Source organism: Trichomycterus rosablanca, chromosome 16, assembly GCF_030014385.1.
Source record: "Trichomycterus rosablanca isolate fTriRos1 chromosome 16, fTriRos1.hap1, whole genome shotgun sequence".
NCBI classification, from domain to species: Eukaryota; Metazoa; Chordata; class Actinopteri; order Siluriformes; family Trichomycteridae; genus Trichomycterus; species Trichomycterus rosablanca.
Window position 1 is genome coordinate 30,639,327 of NC_086003.1, and position 16,252 is coordinate 30,655,578.

The window sequence follows — 16,252 nt, forward strand, 5'->3', positions numbered from 1 at the left end:
TCTCTCTGTGTGAAACCAAACACCACGTTCTACTGAATCAGCAGAACACACAGAGCACCAACGCTGAGCTAATGTAGCACGACGGTTCAGCGCTAGGTAGCGTACTGAACACTAGCAGCGATATTAATGAGACCAGTTTTAATAACAGCGGCTCACCTCAAATACCAAACGTACTGTGAGCGTAGATACATAAATAAAAGGATTAAAAGCTAAACATGCTGCTTAAACTACAAACTCACAAATGGAACCCTGTAAACCTTTTTATTTAACCACCGCTTCATCCTGGTCAGGGTCACGGTGGGTCCAGTTTTCCTGGAATCGATGGACTCGATGCATCCAAAATCACACCATTCCATTACAGGGTCTCGGTCAGTAATGTGCAGTTATTGCTCTGCAGGCCGGCCGATAGCACAGCTGAGATTTGAGTTCATGAGTTTTGAAGATTCATCCTTCAAGTGTTTCATCATTTTGTTCCTGAGATCTTTAACCAATCAGCACGTCTGTTAGAATGAAAGCAGGTGCAAATGTGCATGTTTTATTGTTTTGATTTTTTAATTTAATTTTAAATTTATACCTTTCAATTCATTTTCTGAATAATTTTTATCCTATTGTTTCTAAATCATTATTTATGATCAGTAAGACTTTGTTGTTAATGTTCCGGGTATAGAAGTAAATGTCTGTACTTGCATAAATTAGAGACGTTAATAAAAACTACAGCAGCTGAAAACGTCCCAGTATCAAACCCTGCGTGGGATCAGTGGTCTCCTTCAAGGTTGATGTGTCTGAATCAGCTCTAACGTGAGCGGTCACAGTGTCCTCATAAACTATTCAAACCCCTTCTGCTATCAGCGGCTCCACCCCGAGCTTCTCCTGACGTGAGGAGCAACTTCATTACTCACTATCATTAACCACAGCTGTAGGAACATCACTTCTGCAGCCTGGTCCTAAAGCTCATGTGGAACAGTGGTTATTCATTCAGTGTAAGTTTTAACACTCGCTTTATCCTGGTCAGGGTCGCAGTGGGGGCAATGTACTGGGCAAAAGGTAGGAAACTCCCTGGACAGGTCACCTGTCCATCACACACACACACACACGCACACAGGGGCAATTTACCTGCCCTAGGTACCAGTTAACCTGACTGCATGTCTTTGTACTGTGGGAGGAAACCCACACAGACACGCTCCAGCTGGGAATCGAACCCAGGACCTTCTTGCTGTGAGGCGACAGTGCTGCCCACCGAGCCACCGTGCCGCCCCTTCTTCATGATTACAGAATAAAACGTAAATAAATGACAACACAAATGAAACAAATTTAATGCAAATGACGTTTTATTTTTACAGTTAGAGCTTTATGTGTTCCTCATGAGTTCCTAACCCTAACCCATACATGTTCCTCATGTGTTCCTTACATGTTCCTCACATGTTCCTCATGTGTTTCATACATGTTCCTCATGTGTTCCTTATATGATCTTTGTGTTCCTTACGTGTTCCTCACGTTTCTCATGTGTTCCTTATATGATCTTTGTGTTCCTCACATGTTCCTCATGTGTTCCTTATATGATCTTTGTGTTCCTCACATGTTCCTCATGTGTTCCTTATATGATCTTTGTGTTCCTCATGTGTTCCTTACATGTTCCTCACATGTTCCTCATGTGTTCCTTACATGTTCCTCATGTGTTCCTTATGTGTTCCATACATGTTCCTCATGTGTTCCTCATGTGTTCCTCACATGATCTTTGTGTTCCTCATGTGTTCCTCACATGTTCCTCATATGTTCCTCATGTGTTCCTCACATGTTCCTCATATGTTCCTCATGTGTTCCTCACATGTTCCTCACGTCTTTCATCTTCTGATGGGTCTGTGATGGTGAACTGGAGCTGTATGAGGAACATGAGGGTTCACTTCCACCATTAATTGGTTCCCTCGTCTCTGGATGCTAATGCTGGTCCTCCACGCTGGCGCTCTGGTGAGTCTGGAGCGTAGCTGAATCAGTGAAGCTCCGCCCACACTCCGGCGTGACCCCTCTGATGGAGCTGAAGGTTACTCCAGTCGGTGAGCAGCGGTACAGCTTCTCCCCGGTGTGAATGCGCTGGTGGATGTGAAGGTGGCTCTTTTTGCTAAATTCCATGATGCACTGCGAGCACTAATACGCTTTCTCTCTGGTGTGAACGCGCTGGTGTGTATTGAAGGTGCTTCGGCATCTGAAGCTCCGTCCGCACTCTGAACACGGGAAGGGCTTTTCTCCGGTGTGAATGCGCTGGTGACGCTGGAGGTTGCTCTGGTCGATGAAGGTCTTCCCACACTCTGAGCAGTAGAAGGGCTTTTCCCCGGTGTGACCCCGCTGGTGCAGGATCAGGTTACTCAGCTGAGCGAAGATCTTCCCACACTCCCCACACTGGTACGGCTTCTCCCCGGTGTGAATGCGCTGGTGTGTTTTCAGAGTTGACTGGTTGCTGAAACTCTTTAGGCACTGCGGGCACTGGTACGGCTTCTCTCCCGTGTGAACGCGCTGGTGCCTTTTGAGAGTACCCTGGTCTCGGAACGTCTTGGCGCAGTGTGGGCAGTGGTAGGGTTTTTCTCCGGTGTGAATGCGCTGGTGTCGTCGGAGAGCGCTCTGCTGGGTAAAACTCTTGCCACACTCCACGCAGAGGTACGGCTTCTCTCCGGTGTGAGTGTGCTGGTGGCGCTGGAGGTGGCTTTGGTTGGTGAAGATCTTGTCGCACTGCGAACACGGATACGGCTTCTCGCCGGTGTGAATGCGCTGGTGTAAGGTCAGGTGACTCTGCTGGGTAAATATCTTGCCGCACCGTGAGCACTCGTACGGCTTCTCTCCGGTGTGAATGCGCCGGTGCAGCTTGAGCGTACCCAGGTCGCCGAAAGTCTTTCCGCAGTGCGAGCACTGATGCGGCCTGGCTCCGGTGTGAATGCGCTGGTGCCGTCGCAGGTGACTCTGCTGGGTAAAGACCCTCCCGCAGTCCGAGCACGCCAGAGACCCAGTCAGTGTTAGAGTAGCGGACAGTCCGGCGGGCGCCAGATCCTCGTATTTCACCTCTCCGGAGTTCAGCAGTCGCACGTATTCCTCGTAGTGGCGGCGCTTCACGTGTCTGTAGAGGTAAACCTGTGACGTGAAGGAAAACGGACACAAGCAGCAGGAGGAGGCTCGAACCTGGACGCTCGGTGCTTCTGAGAATAAATATAAACAATTAAATTCATTATAATAATTGATATTAAATATAATAATTATTAACATTTATTAAAATGCAACAAAATTTACATTTACGGCATTTAGCGGACGCTTTTATCCAAAGTGACTTACAGTACTGTGACAGCATACAGTTTAAGCAATTGTGGGTTAAGGGCCTTGCTTAAGGGCCCAACAGTGGCAACATGGCAGTGGTGGGGCTTGAACCAGCGACCTTTCGATTAGGGCTGTCGCGGTGAAAGAATTTCCCCTTGCGATATTCAGCCTGTCTCAATATCGCGGTATGCGGTAATATCGCCATTTTTTTTGTTTTTGAAAATTACTTAATTGATCTGGATTTTAGAGCTATATAAACAAGCTTTATTGTTAGGCTATGATTCGGTATATTATTGCTTTATAATGACGAAGATGAGGCGGCTTTAAGACCAATGAAATGCGTGTTTAATGTTAAATACAGAACAGAGCAGGGATGCGCGTCTTTTCTCTATTAAAAAAGGTTTAAATTTAGCTTCTAGCCTAGGCTAGATATACACTGTGAAACGAAAAAAAAGTGTTTAGGCTAAATATTTTAAATGCACATCTAATCAAAATATGGTAAAAAAAAATAATAGAATAAAGTCTGTAAGAGTTTAAACCTGCATTATCATGCGCGCTAGAAGAACCAACATGTTCACCTGCTGTGGTTTAGAGAGGATCTGAGTGAGGGAGTGATGTTCCCGACGTTACCGATGTTACACTAATTCACACGTGTACTGATCCTGCATGCGACTTTACACAGCAGAGCAAATCTAGCCTGGTTATCACGCCACTATTAACCATCTATTTAGTAGCTATAATTAACATAACAATATATATATACTACATTTTAAGTTATTATTCGTTTCAATACATTTTTATTCAACGAAAAAATACATTTAAATCATTCCAGCAAGAGAATATTTGCAGGCTGCAATGCCATATTAACCATCATTAAGTGTTTTAGTACACCGAGGCTGTTTAAATATTGTCTAAATTACAAGTATTTATTGAGTGTGAACTCAATTTAATCATTAATAAACTTGCCTATAATTCCTGTTGCCATTGTTTACATTTTAAAACACAAAGCCTGACGCTCAGCAGCAACGCATGAGAACAGGTTGCGGGAAAATGTCGCTCTTAGCTCATTTTCAATATGAATTTATTTAACATTTATTACGCCCGAATGTAAGCGTATAAAACAAGATGGACCCTGCAAAAAAAACAAAAAAAAAAAAAACGTGAATATCGCGGTGATGCGGTTGCTTGGCATGCCCTGCGGTTAGCTGGTCTATACCGCGATATTTCAAAATTGCGGTTAGCGCGACAGCCCTACTTTCGATTACATTTACATTTTCAGCATTTAGCAGATGCTTTTATCCAAAGCGACTTACACAGTGAGCGGAACACAATGAACAATTGAGGGTTAAGGGCCTTGCTCAGGGACCCAACAGTGGCAACATGAGTGGTGGGGCTTGAACCAGCGACCTTTCGATTACTAATCCAGTACCTAAACCACTAGGCTACACCTGTAACAGCGTCCTGCACAGAGCCCTGAGCTCAGCCCCACTCAGCAGCTCTGGGATGAACTGGAACACCGACTGATCGATCAGCGCCCAGCCACACAGATACTGTCAGCTTTTGATTGAATGGGCACAAATTCCCACAGTCTTGTTCTAGCTTAAGATCACACAGGGGGGGCTCTGTTCTAATACAGTTTGTTTTTTAACAAACATGGTCAGGCGTCCACATACTTTTGGCCATACAGTGTACTTTAAAGCCACATCACCGCCAAGCTGCCACTGTTGGGCCCCTGAGCAAGGCCCTTAACCCTCGACTACTCAAACTGTGTTTGTTCTCAGTTCCTGATGAGTGACCCTTTAGTTCCTCTTAAGTTCACGAGAACCTTCAGCTGATCTGATGGAACATCCACTCAAACACAGAAAGTTAATCAACAGTTCTGGACGTTACCATCAGCAGAACACTTCCTGTTCCACAGGAAGTCGAAGGTTTCTCCCAGATCTCTGACGTACTCCTCGTCGTACCACACCAGAAGCTCGTGTCCTGGTTCGATGGCTCGACAGCAGCGGTAGAAAATTCCTCCTCGGTACTGAAACGCCACCAGGTTCTGCTCCTCATCGTTACGAGCACAGTTCACGTACCTGGGGGGGGGGGGTGAATAATTATTAGCAGAACGATTATCCAATCAGACGTTAGCATAGCGTTCCTCACCTCATCCAGTTAGCATGACTCTCCCTGCTAGCATCGATGTATTCCTCAGATCCGCCGCGCTTGTGGATCTGCAAATAACGTCGTTACAGCTTTAGCTTAGCACAGCGCTTTCACTCAGGTCCAGGGCCGCCACTAACGACTATCTATCAATTTACAGGCTAATTTATCTATTAGTCGATTAATCTAACGATTCATTTTCCTTCAAACAATGTAATTCAGAATCTGATTTAATCTTCTTTTATTCTAACACTAAACTGTAGGTGATAATAATCTAACCCAGAACTAAATGTAAACAGGGTTTATGTTCATATAATCACATTCTCAGGTGCTCCATATTAAACAGAGTGCAGCTCGTGTTCATGCTGTTCTGTACACACAGCAACGTGCTTCACCTTATAGCAGAGATAAAATAGTTAGATGTAGCCGCGTCTCATTAAGTCCACCGTACGGTAACGACAGAACGATCCCCGATCCTAACCTCCACATTCACTCAACACTTACTGCACATTCTAAACCATGTAAACACAGTGGTGAGTAGGGATGTAACGATACACTCTACCCACGATACGATGCGATTCACGATACTGGGTTCATGATACGATTTTTTCCCATTTTTTTAAAAACTGAAATTGAAGACAAATGATGACAAAGTTTCCTTTTATTACTTCTCTTAATAAAAGAAAATAAAATCCTGTATTTGTGATTATCTTTTATTTATCAAAATAATGATGCCCTTTTATTTCTGAGGTAAGTACAAACTATGCAAACAATTTTGAATTAAGCCCAATTTGGCTGAAAACCCCCGAATTTGGCAACCAGGCGTATAGCGCCAGTGACGTCAACCAGGCGAGGTGTATAGCGGCAGCGCCCTCTGCTGTTTAAAGTGAATATCGATTCATTCAACATGTGAAATCGATTTGAATCGTGGAATGTTTGAATTGGATATTAACTGTATTGTGGTGAATCGTTACATCCCTAGTGGTGAGTGTTACGGTGTTGCGGCGCATTCACATGAGAAGCTTTTTGTGCTTTGAGCGGCAACCGCAAAATACACGACCCAACGCAGCAAAGTGCGCGGCGGTCTAACTGAACTCGCTAAGAAATGCGCTATTCCAGGATCTCCAGGATTAAGCAGCGTAATGAAACAATATAGACGTGCAGCACGGCGCCGGTGCTGCTGTGGTACCATCAAAGCTTTACACAGAGAACAAACCAGCTTTCAGTTCTGTACCAGGTTTAAGTATCACCAAACTTTGGATGATTTGGGTCGTGGAGAACTTTGATCTTTTATTTGAAAGCTCTACAATCGTCCTCTGACGGACTGAGCTTAATGCTTAACGACTGAGGTCCTGCACACGGCGAGTCGTGCTGAGGGAATCATATGAACGCTTATATGAACGGAGACGCTGTAGAAATTAAAAAGGAGCGTTTATAAACATCGTTTTAAACACGATGCATCCACTTCAAATATTGACATCGACGAGGTCGACCAATCGCGGCAGCCCTACTCAGGTCCTATAGCTCCCCCGCCCCGCCCTGCCCCGACCCCGCCCCGCCCCAGAATAAAAGGTCCCCAGAATCCTCCTGGTTTGTTTTCCAGGCTGAGAGAGGACAGGTGAAGCGGTTAGCATGAGGAAGAACGTCACTCACCACCCAGGAGTAGCTGCTGTTCACGGCTTCTTCTCGCCCCACCACCTCTCCCTGGTAGGGTCCAAAATGGGCACCGACAGGAACGCTCGGGCCCTTATTAAAGACCCCCAGACCTGCGTGAGGAATAACCGACTCCTGAAGCTCTAGACCTGCTGGAAGGGTTCGTCTGGCTCGGTGGGCGCTGCCCATGGGAACGGGGGTATCATGGATGAAGAGAGGTGGACCATGAAGCTCACACTTGTTAAAGAAGAACGATCTGCACTCCTCACAGTCTGGTCAGAAAAACACACAGGAAATAACAATCAAGCAAATCAACTTTATTATTATTATAACTATTATAAATTATTTGGTATTCATTCTTATTTATTATTTATCAGTAGTAGTATTTTGAATATTAATATTAGTAGTACTTATTAATAACAACATTATTATTATTTATGAATTATATTATATTAGTATTTATAGTTTTAAATAATATTACGATTCATTGTTATTATTATTATTATTATTATTATTATTGTGGAGATGAAGCGTAATGGGTCAGAATTTTAGGAATGAGGGTGATGAGCAGAAATGCAGCAACTACAGACACAACGAGCACAAAACTGCTGCATTATTATTGATTACTGGTGATTATTATTGATTATTGGTGACTGATCTGCAGATGTGCCCCTGATGTTGGTGCTTCTCTTACAGAGCTCGTCTTCATCTTCATCTTCCTCCTCTTTAATACAGATGATGTTCAGACTGTTGTGGAGATCCCGTTCAGTAACGTAGCTGCTCATCTGCTCCACCTCTTCCTCCTGATGTACACACACACACACACACACACACACACACACACACACACACACACACACACACACACACACACACACACACAGTTAGACTCTCTAATGCACCTGAGATTGTTGGGATTGGTGCTGATTGCAACTGAAGGAAGATGAAGAGTCACCACTTTTAAACACGGCTTCATGGTTCCTCCTCAGGTTCCTGAACTGATTTACCGTCTGTGAGAAGTTCAGCTCACTTTATTCCTCTTGAGAGAAAGAGAGATAAACGCTGTTAGATGTGATCAGTTTAATGTAAAGATGAACTGTAATAATCATGTAATAATGAATCCATACTTTATAAGAGACTATTTTAATACAGTCGACACTGTGACACAGCTCAGGTGAGAGATGATTGATTGAGATGATGAGTGTTGAGGACTCTGTAACTCAGCTTTTATTTTATGTAAACCAGCGGTGATTAGAAATGTCATGTAATGAAGCTGTAAATAAAACATTGGTACTAAACAACATTTCTAAACAGCTCCCCCTAGTGTAGTGGACATCCAACCACAACCAACCAACAACAACCAACAACCAACCAACAACCACAACCAACCAAGTTAACCAACCCCGCTCTCCCCATCAGTCCAGCCTCCTCCAGAGGAAAGTGTCATTAACATTAATGTTCATCTTTCATTGTTCTAATACAAACCTGAACACTGCTTAACATAAACCTGTATTATGGCTTTAAAACAAGAGGCATGTTTATTATTTAGGAGTGAATGTTGTGGATGTAAATCTGTGTCCCATTATTTATGATCTAAATCAGTGAATATAAATCGCTTCTCTTTACAAAAACATTTATCCTGTATGTATGTAGATGAGCAGGATGAGCTGTGATTATTACCGGTTACTGAATGACTAAATAAGCAGAAATAATAGAATTATTAATGCAGGTAAGCTAACATGCTAAAGCTAACTACAGGGTCAGTAGTAGTACAGTAACACGTACCTGGTTTTAAACAGAATAAACTCCTCTAACAGAGAGAAAAGCACTGTGGTCAGATGGAGGTGATAATGTGAAGTTTATCGCGATTATTCTCATAATACATTTTGTTATTAACATTTTATTCTCATTCAAACACTAAACGCTGCAGTGATTCGGTTCTTTAGTTTTACTGGCTGGTGAATCAGCGCGACGTCTCATTACCGCCACCTACAGTTACACTCACCAACATGCACCAACCGGTACAGCTCACTCAGTACAGCAGCTCTAATAATAATAATAATACAGTATAATAATAATAATAATAATAATATTAATAATAATAATAATAATGATAATAATAATGATAATAATAATAATGATAAAATACTAATAATAATAATCATAATATTAATAATAATATTAATAATAATAATAATTATTATTATTATTATAATAACAATAATAATAGTAATAATAGTATGAATAATGATAATAAAATAATAATAATAATAATAAAAATAATATTAATAATAATATGAATAATGATAATAAAATAATAATAATAATAATAATTCAGGTGGTAAGAGGAGTATTACATATAAAAAAGTGTTTAAACTTTACCACACCGGTAAAAAGGTTAGACCCCCCATGTTCATAAAATCTTCTCGGATCCCTTTGACACCGATTGTGGTATTACTCTTACACGTTCAACAAGAAAGATAAAGAGTATTGTTTTCAAACAAACGTGTATCAGCCCTTCTTGCTCGTCTGCATCAACAAGTGCATCAGAATCATTCATAGTCTCTGTCTGTTAATGTTTGCACCTTTTAGGTGGGTGAATCAAATATTTATCCATTTTAAAAGACCCACTGTAGGCTGTAAGTGGTATCAAATAGATGATTATAACATCACAAGAGAGCTTCCATATACCAATAGTCTAATAATATTTCTGTCCCTCTCTGGGTTCACTGATGCTGCAGCTCATGGTTGAGAAACACTGAAATAAACTACTAGCTCATGTTAAACCTGCCTTACAAATATTCAGGCCTGGACTGTCTAGAGTTGGTTTTAAACTTTAATTAGGTTGGTGGGACTAAAACAGTTCATTATTGTATTGACTTACACCTAATGTTTATTACCACTTCGTACCTAATCCGTGCACTTGATTCAGTACGAGTGTTCGCTCTGTTTCCTCGTGTTCTGCTGATTTATGTCTGTTGTCTAAAAGTTGTTTTCAGCTCATTTCTAAAAGCGCTGTTGGTAGATCAGGACAAACTCAGCTTAGTTCCTCATTGTTCTTCTTGCACACAATTAAATAAAAATTTTTTATTTATTGGACCGTCTGCACCTGATGTCTGAGTCTGTTTCCACTCAAACCAGTCAGTAACCAGGTCTCAGAGCAGGACCAGTAGCACATCTGGAAGCCTTCAAATGTTGTACCTTTCACATTTTGTCATACACAGGGACTGAAGAACATGTTTAGATGTAGCGCTAAAGTAATCCTGTGCTGCTGTGCTGCTTTTAGTCGATGCTACAGACTCTGGTGTCCAAACCATCCAGCCCAATCAAACTTCCACTGACTAACATGTTCATGCATCTGTGCACCTCTGGTTTTAGAAGTCATTCCAATAGAGATGATGAGCTCATATTCATCTCGACTACCTGCTGGAGAACCTGTAAAAAGACACGATGACCTTTTAAAACCTGCCTGTAGTTAACGTTACGGTATGACTCCTGGAGTCTGGTCGGTGAGGTGAAGTCTGGTGGGTGAAGTCCGAACCAAGCAAACCCGTCTGCCCTCCACCTGCAGTAAATATTGTGCAATCATCTACTGTAGGTACGTCTGATGTCAGGAGGGACCATGAGAAAGGCGGCCTGAAGATCTGGGACAGATTGATGTGGTCTTAACATCATGACAAAGAGACGAGCAGGAAATTTTCTGTTGAAACCAAACATCCAGGCAACCACCTCGTTAACCTGGCATCACAGTGGATCCAACCCCACCCGCATTTCTTCATTCCAGAGGCTCTAACCTGGAGGAACCTGTTGAGAAAAGCTTTGTGACCATCTATAAAGTTCGGAGTGACAGAACTCCAGCATGTGGAGCCAGTAGACGTTTATGGAACGTGGTGGTACTGGGAGTGTTGGGAGGTGCCGTCTCCTTGGTTTTTTACAGCGTGGACCTGGAGGTGTCTCTGCAGTGTTACTTTCTGGCTGAAACACTTCTCACACTCTGAACACTGATAGGGTTTCTCCCCGGTGTGAACCCGCTGGTGTTTTTTCAGGTTCACCTGGTCAGTAAAGCTCTTGCCGCAGTTCGAGCACTGGTAGGGTTTCTCACCCGTGTGAACACGCTGGTGCTTTTTAAGGTTATCCTGGGCAGCGAAACACCGTGAGCAGTAGTAGGGTTTCTCTCCGGTGTGAATGCGCTGATGCCTCTGAAGAGCTCCCTTCTCGTTAAAGCTCCTCTGGCACTGTGAGCAGTGGTAGGGCTTCTCGCCCGTGTGAATGCGCTGGTGGCGCTGAAGAGAATTCTGCTGATTGAAACTCTTCCCGCACTGAGAGCAGTAATACGGTTTCTCGCCCGTGTGAACGCGCTGGTGTCGCTGTAGTGGTCCTCTGTCAGTAAAACATTTCCCACACTGGAGACACTGGTACGGTTTCTGTCCTGTGTGAACACTCTGGTGTTTCCTCAGCTTGCTCTGGGTGCTGAAGGTTCTTCTACACTGTAAACACTCGTACTGATTCTCTCCTACCTGAAGATCCGAGGAGTCGAGTTCTGTTCGCGTCCGTCCACCTGAGGAAATAAAGAACGAAGCAAATCAACCACAAAATTCATTTTATTAATAATATCATCATCATTATTATTTATAATTATTAACAGTTATTTTTCATAATTATTCATTATTGCTTTACTATTTTTCAGTATTATCATTATTCATAAATAACAACAACAATATTAATATTATTAATTTAAAATGTTAATTATATAACAGTGGTATTATTATTATTATTATTATTAATATTATTATCCAGTATTATTAGTAGGAAGCTATAAAGAGAGTGGAGAGTAGAGAGGCAGTTGACCCAGTTGACGTACTAGTGAAAGCATGGAAACGTTTATTGATGATTATTATTTGTAATTATTAATGATTGATTATTGTTATTGATTGTTGGTGATTATTGATGATGATTATTTATTACTGGTAATTATTATTGATTATTATTAGGGCTGTCGAAGTTAACGCGATAATAACGCATTAACGCGACCTCAATTTAACGCGATTAAAAAAATTAGTGCCGTTAACGCAAATTCTAGTTCATGTTGAGACTTGACTGGTAGAACAAACGTTTTAATGTCGGACTTGCCACCGTTTTTCATTTGCGGTTTGTTAACATAATGTAACCGATCGTGGTAGTGATGTACTTGCTTAATAAAGAAATAAATACACGCTATATTCACAAGTTGTCGGGAGCAGAACACTTTATTACACTTAATTAACTTCTTCTTCTGTACCGAATACCGGAAAGCTGAGTCGAGCACGTTAGTTCATGAACTATGGAAGCCCCAAAGGGTCAAAACACACTCACTTCGTGTAGAAACGTCCATCAAACCATTGTCACGATACAACCACAGAAAAGTCTGTTACAATAACTACACCTTATCCCACCTAAAGCACCGCTGATCTACAATGTTTGCTGATGGAGAAATTCTAACCTACAATCTGACATTTATACGAAGTCGAGGGTCTCTGCTGGATAGTATTACTGCCTAGTATGTGAGTGAATAAACTCCCTTACAGTTTTCTCTTGTCCCAGCAGTTTTTAACATCAGTACATTTAGCATAAAATGTGTTCACCATTTTAATTGTAACATTTCACTTAAAAATCCTTGTTTTCTATAACATTTACACAGATTTTTTTAAATGCGATTAATCGCGATTAACTATATGAAATTCTGAGATTAATCGCGATTAAAAATTTTAATCGTTTGACAGCCCTAATTATTATTGATTATTGGTGACTGATCTGCAGATGTGCCCCTGATGTTGGTGCTTCTCTTACAGAGCTCGTCTTCATCTTCATCTTCCTCCTCTTTAATACAGATGATGTTCAGACTGTTGTGGAGATCACGTTCAGTAACGTAGCTGCTCATCTGCTCCACCTCTTCCTCCTGATGTACACACACACACACACACACACACACACACACACACACACACACACACACACACACACACAGTTAGACTCTCTAATGCACCTGAGATTGTTGGGATTGGTGCTGATTGCAGCTGAAGGAAGATGAAGAGTCACCACTTTTAAACATGGCTTCATGGTTCCTCCTCAGGTTCCTGAACTGATTTACCGTCTCAGAAGTTCAGATCACTGTATTCCTCCTGGGGAGGCCAAAAATATTAAAACAGATAATATTTAATAAAGTGCACTGGTTATAAATAACTCAGCTACAATAATCAAAAGTACTTTTCTGTTTAAATTCTTTATAACTTCACCCAGTTACCTTGTTCATCCTGTTACCTTGTTCATCCTGTTACCTTGTTTAATTCTGTGGTTTGGTTGTAACAGTACATGTCCACATATTTTAGCTGCTTGATATAAGCATGAAATGAGCATGAAACCTTCATCTCTTAATAGAACATTCTAACATTCTGTGAAATTTGTACTTCTTGAGAGTAACGAAGGCATCAAGACACCACAAAGTCTGGAATCATGGGGGGTCGTGAAGATTATGAGCCCTTAACGTGGTCACAAAAATCTGAGCAATTTATTCTCATAATGGCCAGTTTAACTTTTTTATAATTATTCATTTAAAATAATTCTGAGGTTCATTTACAAATGTATTTTACAAATATTTATTAATAAATAATCGTTAAAATAAATAAAAGTGAATTATTAATAATAGTAATAATATTATAATAATTATAATAATAATAACAAAACAACAACAATAACAATAATAATATAATAAAAACAATATTAATATTAATAATAATAATAATAATATAATAGTAATAATAATATAATAATGATATAATAATAACAAAATAATATAATAATAATAATAATAATAATTTAATAATATTAATAATAAATTATTCTGAACAGTACAGAATCAGTAAAGTTTACCTCTGCTTATAAAGACAACAAACTCCTCGAATCCTCGAACAGAGAAGAAAGAAGATAAAGATAAAAATGTTGTAAAACTTCATTATATTTAATAAAATAATAAAATTATAGAATAAATGTTTACATTCAGCAGCAGTGCAGAGAGAGAAGCTGCATCTCTTCTTCTTCTACTGTGTGTTCATGTTGGTGCAGCTATTGTTGCATTACTGCCGCCTACTGGTCAGAACAGGGACCTGCACACTGGAATATCTGGCTGGAGGGGGTCGCAGTGCAACCAGAACCATATTCATATTTCATTATACAACAAAACTGAAAGCAAATTTTAAAATAAAAATCTAAAATCTAACAAAGGAAGCAAAATTCCAAAAGTATCAAATATAAACATGAAGCTAAATTCAACACTAATCTGATTCTTATTACATTTGGAGCTTTGTTAAATTGTCCCTGATAATAGCGGGGGGATTTACACCACTATGACTGACTGACTGAGTGAGTGAATGTGTGATGTGTGATGGTTGTTGAGGTCTACATGTGCAGCATATATTGAATTTTTGCACCTTACTCTTATATATCTCTGCTGCTATATAAACTCTACACTGTTAACTGTATATCAGAACATGTTTTTACCTCACTTATCATTTACTCAGTACCATATTCTGACCATCACTACACTCGTCTCTAGTCTAGTCTTCTTTAATTACCTTTTAGATTAGAAATGTCTCTGTATTTATTGTACTGTTGATTATCTGCACTGTGGACTGTCTTGTTTTGCACTTGTGTTCTACGTTGCACCCTGGTCCTGATCCTGGTGGAACGTTGTTTCATTTCAATATGTACTGCTATGCTGATGATGTTCAGCTTTACATCTCCTCCAATTCCATTAATACTGAGCTTCACTCCACTCTGACAAATTGCATTACTGAAATGAAATTATGGATGAAAGCTAATTTCCTCAAATTAAACTGTGAAAAATCTGATATGATCATCGTAGGTCCTACAACCCTGGCAAAAACCACAAAAAAATTTCAAATTACCATTGATAATGACACTTTGTCTCCGTCTTCTAACCGAAATCTTGGTGTAGTTTTTGATAGCAACCTCTCTTTTGAACACCATGTAAATCACATCACCAAAACTGCTTTCTTTCATCTAAAAAACATAGCACGTCTCCGTCCATCACTCTCCTTTTCTGCCGCCGAAACCTTGATTCATGCTTTTATTACATCCAGAATTGATTATTGCAATAGCATCCTTTATGGTACATCTAACAAAATCCTAAAAAAACTTCAGTATATCCAGAATTCAGCTGCTCGCCTCTTTACTCATACTCGCTCCCGTGATCATATTACACCTGTTCTACAAAAACTTCATTGGCTTCCCGTTGCTCAACGCATTCAATTCAAAATTCTTCTATTCACTCACAAAGCTCTCCATAATCAGGCCCCATCCTACCTCACCGACCTGCTCCATCAGCACATTCCCTCCCGTAGCCTTCGCTCTTCTGAGGCTAACCTACTGTCCATACCCTCTAGGACCAAGCACCGGACCTGGGGTGACAGGGCCTTTTCCATAGCTGCTCCATCTTTATGGAATGCTCTCCCCAAACACCTACGAGATTGTCCTGACCTGTCCAAATTCAAGTCACTTCTCAAAACTCATCTATTCAAAATGGCATTTAACTTGTAACAACACGAAATAAATGCTTTAATTTTTGCTATTCTTTTTAATAGTTTTTATACTTAGATCACGACAGAAATGTGAAGTCCTAGATCCTAAAACTTGTAAAGTTTTCAGTTTCCTGATTGCATGTGAATCTGTCCTGTTTCTGTCTAATTTTAAGAAATTGTTCTATATTTGTTGTTCTCTCTCATAATTTAGCTAATTTTTAATGAACTGTCTTATGCTGCTCTCTTTGTTTTTATCTTAATTATTCTTGATGTTGATGTACTATTTTGATTTTGTACTATGATTTGTATGGTGTATGTACGTATTTGTTTTGATTATTTGTCTTATGTAAAGCGTCTTTGAGTATCTTGAAAAGCGCTATATAAATAAAATGTATTATTATTATTATTATTGTCATAAAATGAGTAAAAGACTTAAAGTGTTAAATCTTTGAATAATTACTTGCATTTTAGATTATTTGTATTGGGAACTATAATAACAAGCACATTTGTGAAATTGATCACGTCAGTTCTTTTGTACAAAATATCAGATTTTCCTAAGTCTGATCCTTTTCATTGAAGTT

The 16,252-nt window shown here is 40.2% G+C and overlaps 1 protein-coding gene and 1 pseudogene across 1 annotated transcript; both read right to left on the reverse strand.

Moving 5' to 3' along the window:
* Positions 1-1,310: 1,310 nt before the first annotated feature.
* On the reverse strand, positions 1,311-9,069 carry LOC134330466 (histone-lysine N-methyltransferase PRDM9-like; annotated as a pseudogene).
* A 599-nt stretch (positions 9,070-9,668) lies between these two features.
* Positions 9,669-13,604, reverse strand: LOC134330467 (gastrula zinc finger protein XlCGF71.1-like). The gene is made up of 3 exons (XM_063011609.1): positions 13,174-13,604; positions 12,925-13,033; positions 9,669-11,656 (listed from the first exon to the last, which is right to left on the reverse strand). The coding sequence occupies exons 1-3, from the start codon at positions 13,192-13,194 to the stop codon at positions 10,977-10,979; spliced, it is 810 nt and encodes a 269-aa protein (XP_062867679.1). The 5' UTR covers positions 13,195-13,604; the 3' UTR covers positions 9,669-10,976.
* Between the last annotated feature and the right edge of the window lie 2,648 nt (positions 13,605-16,252).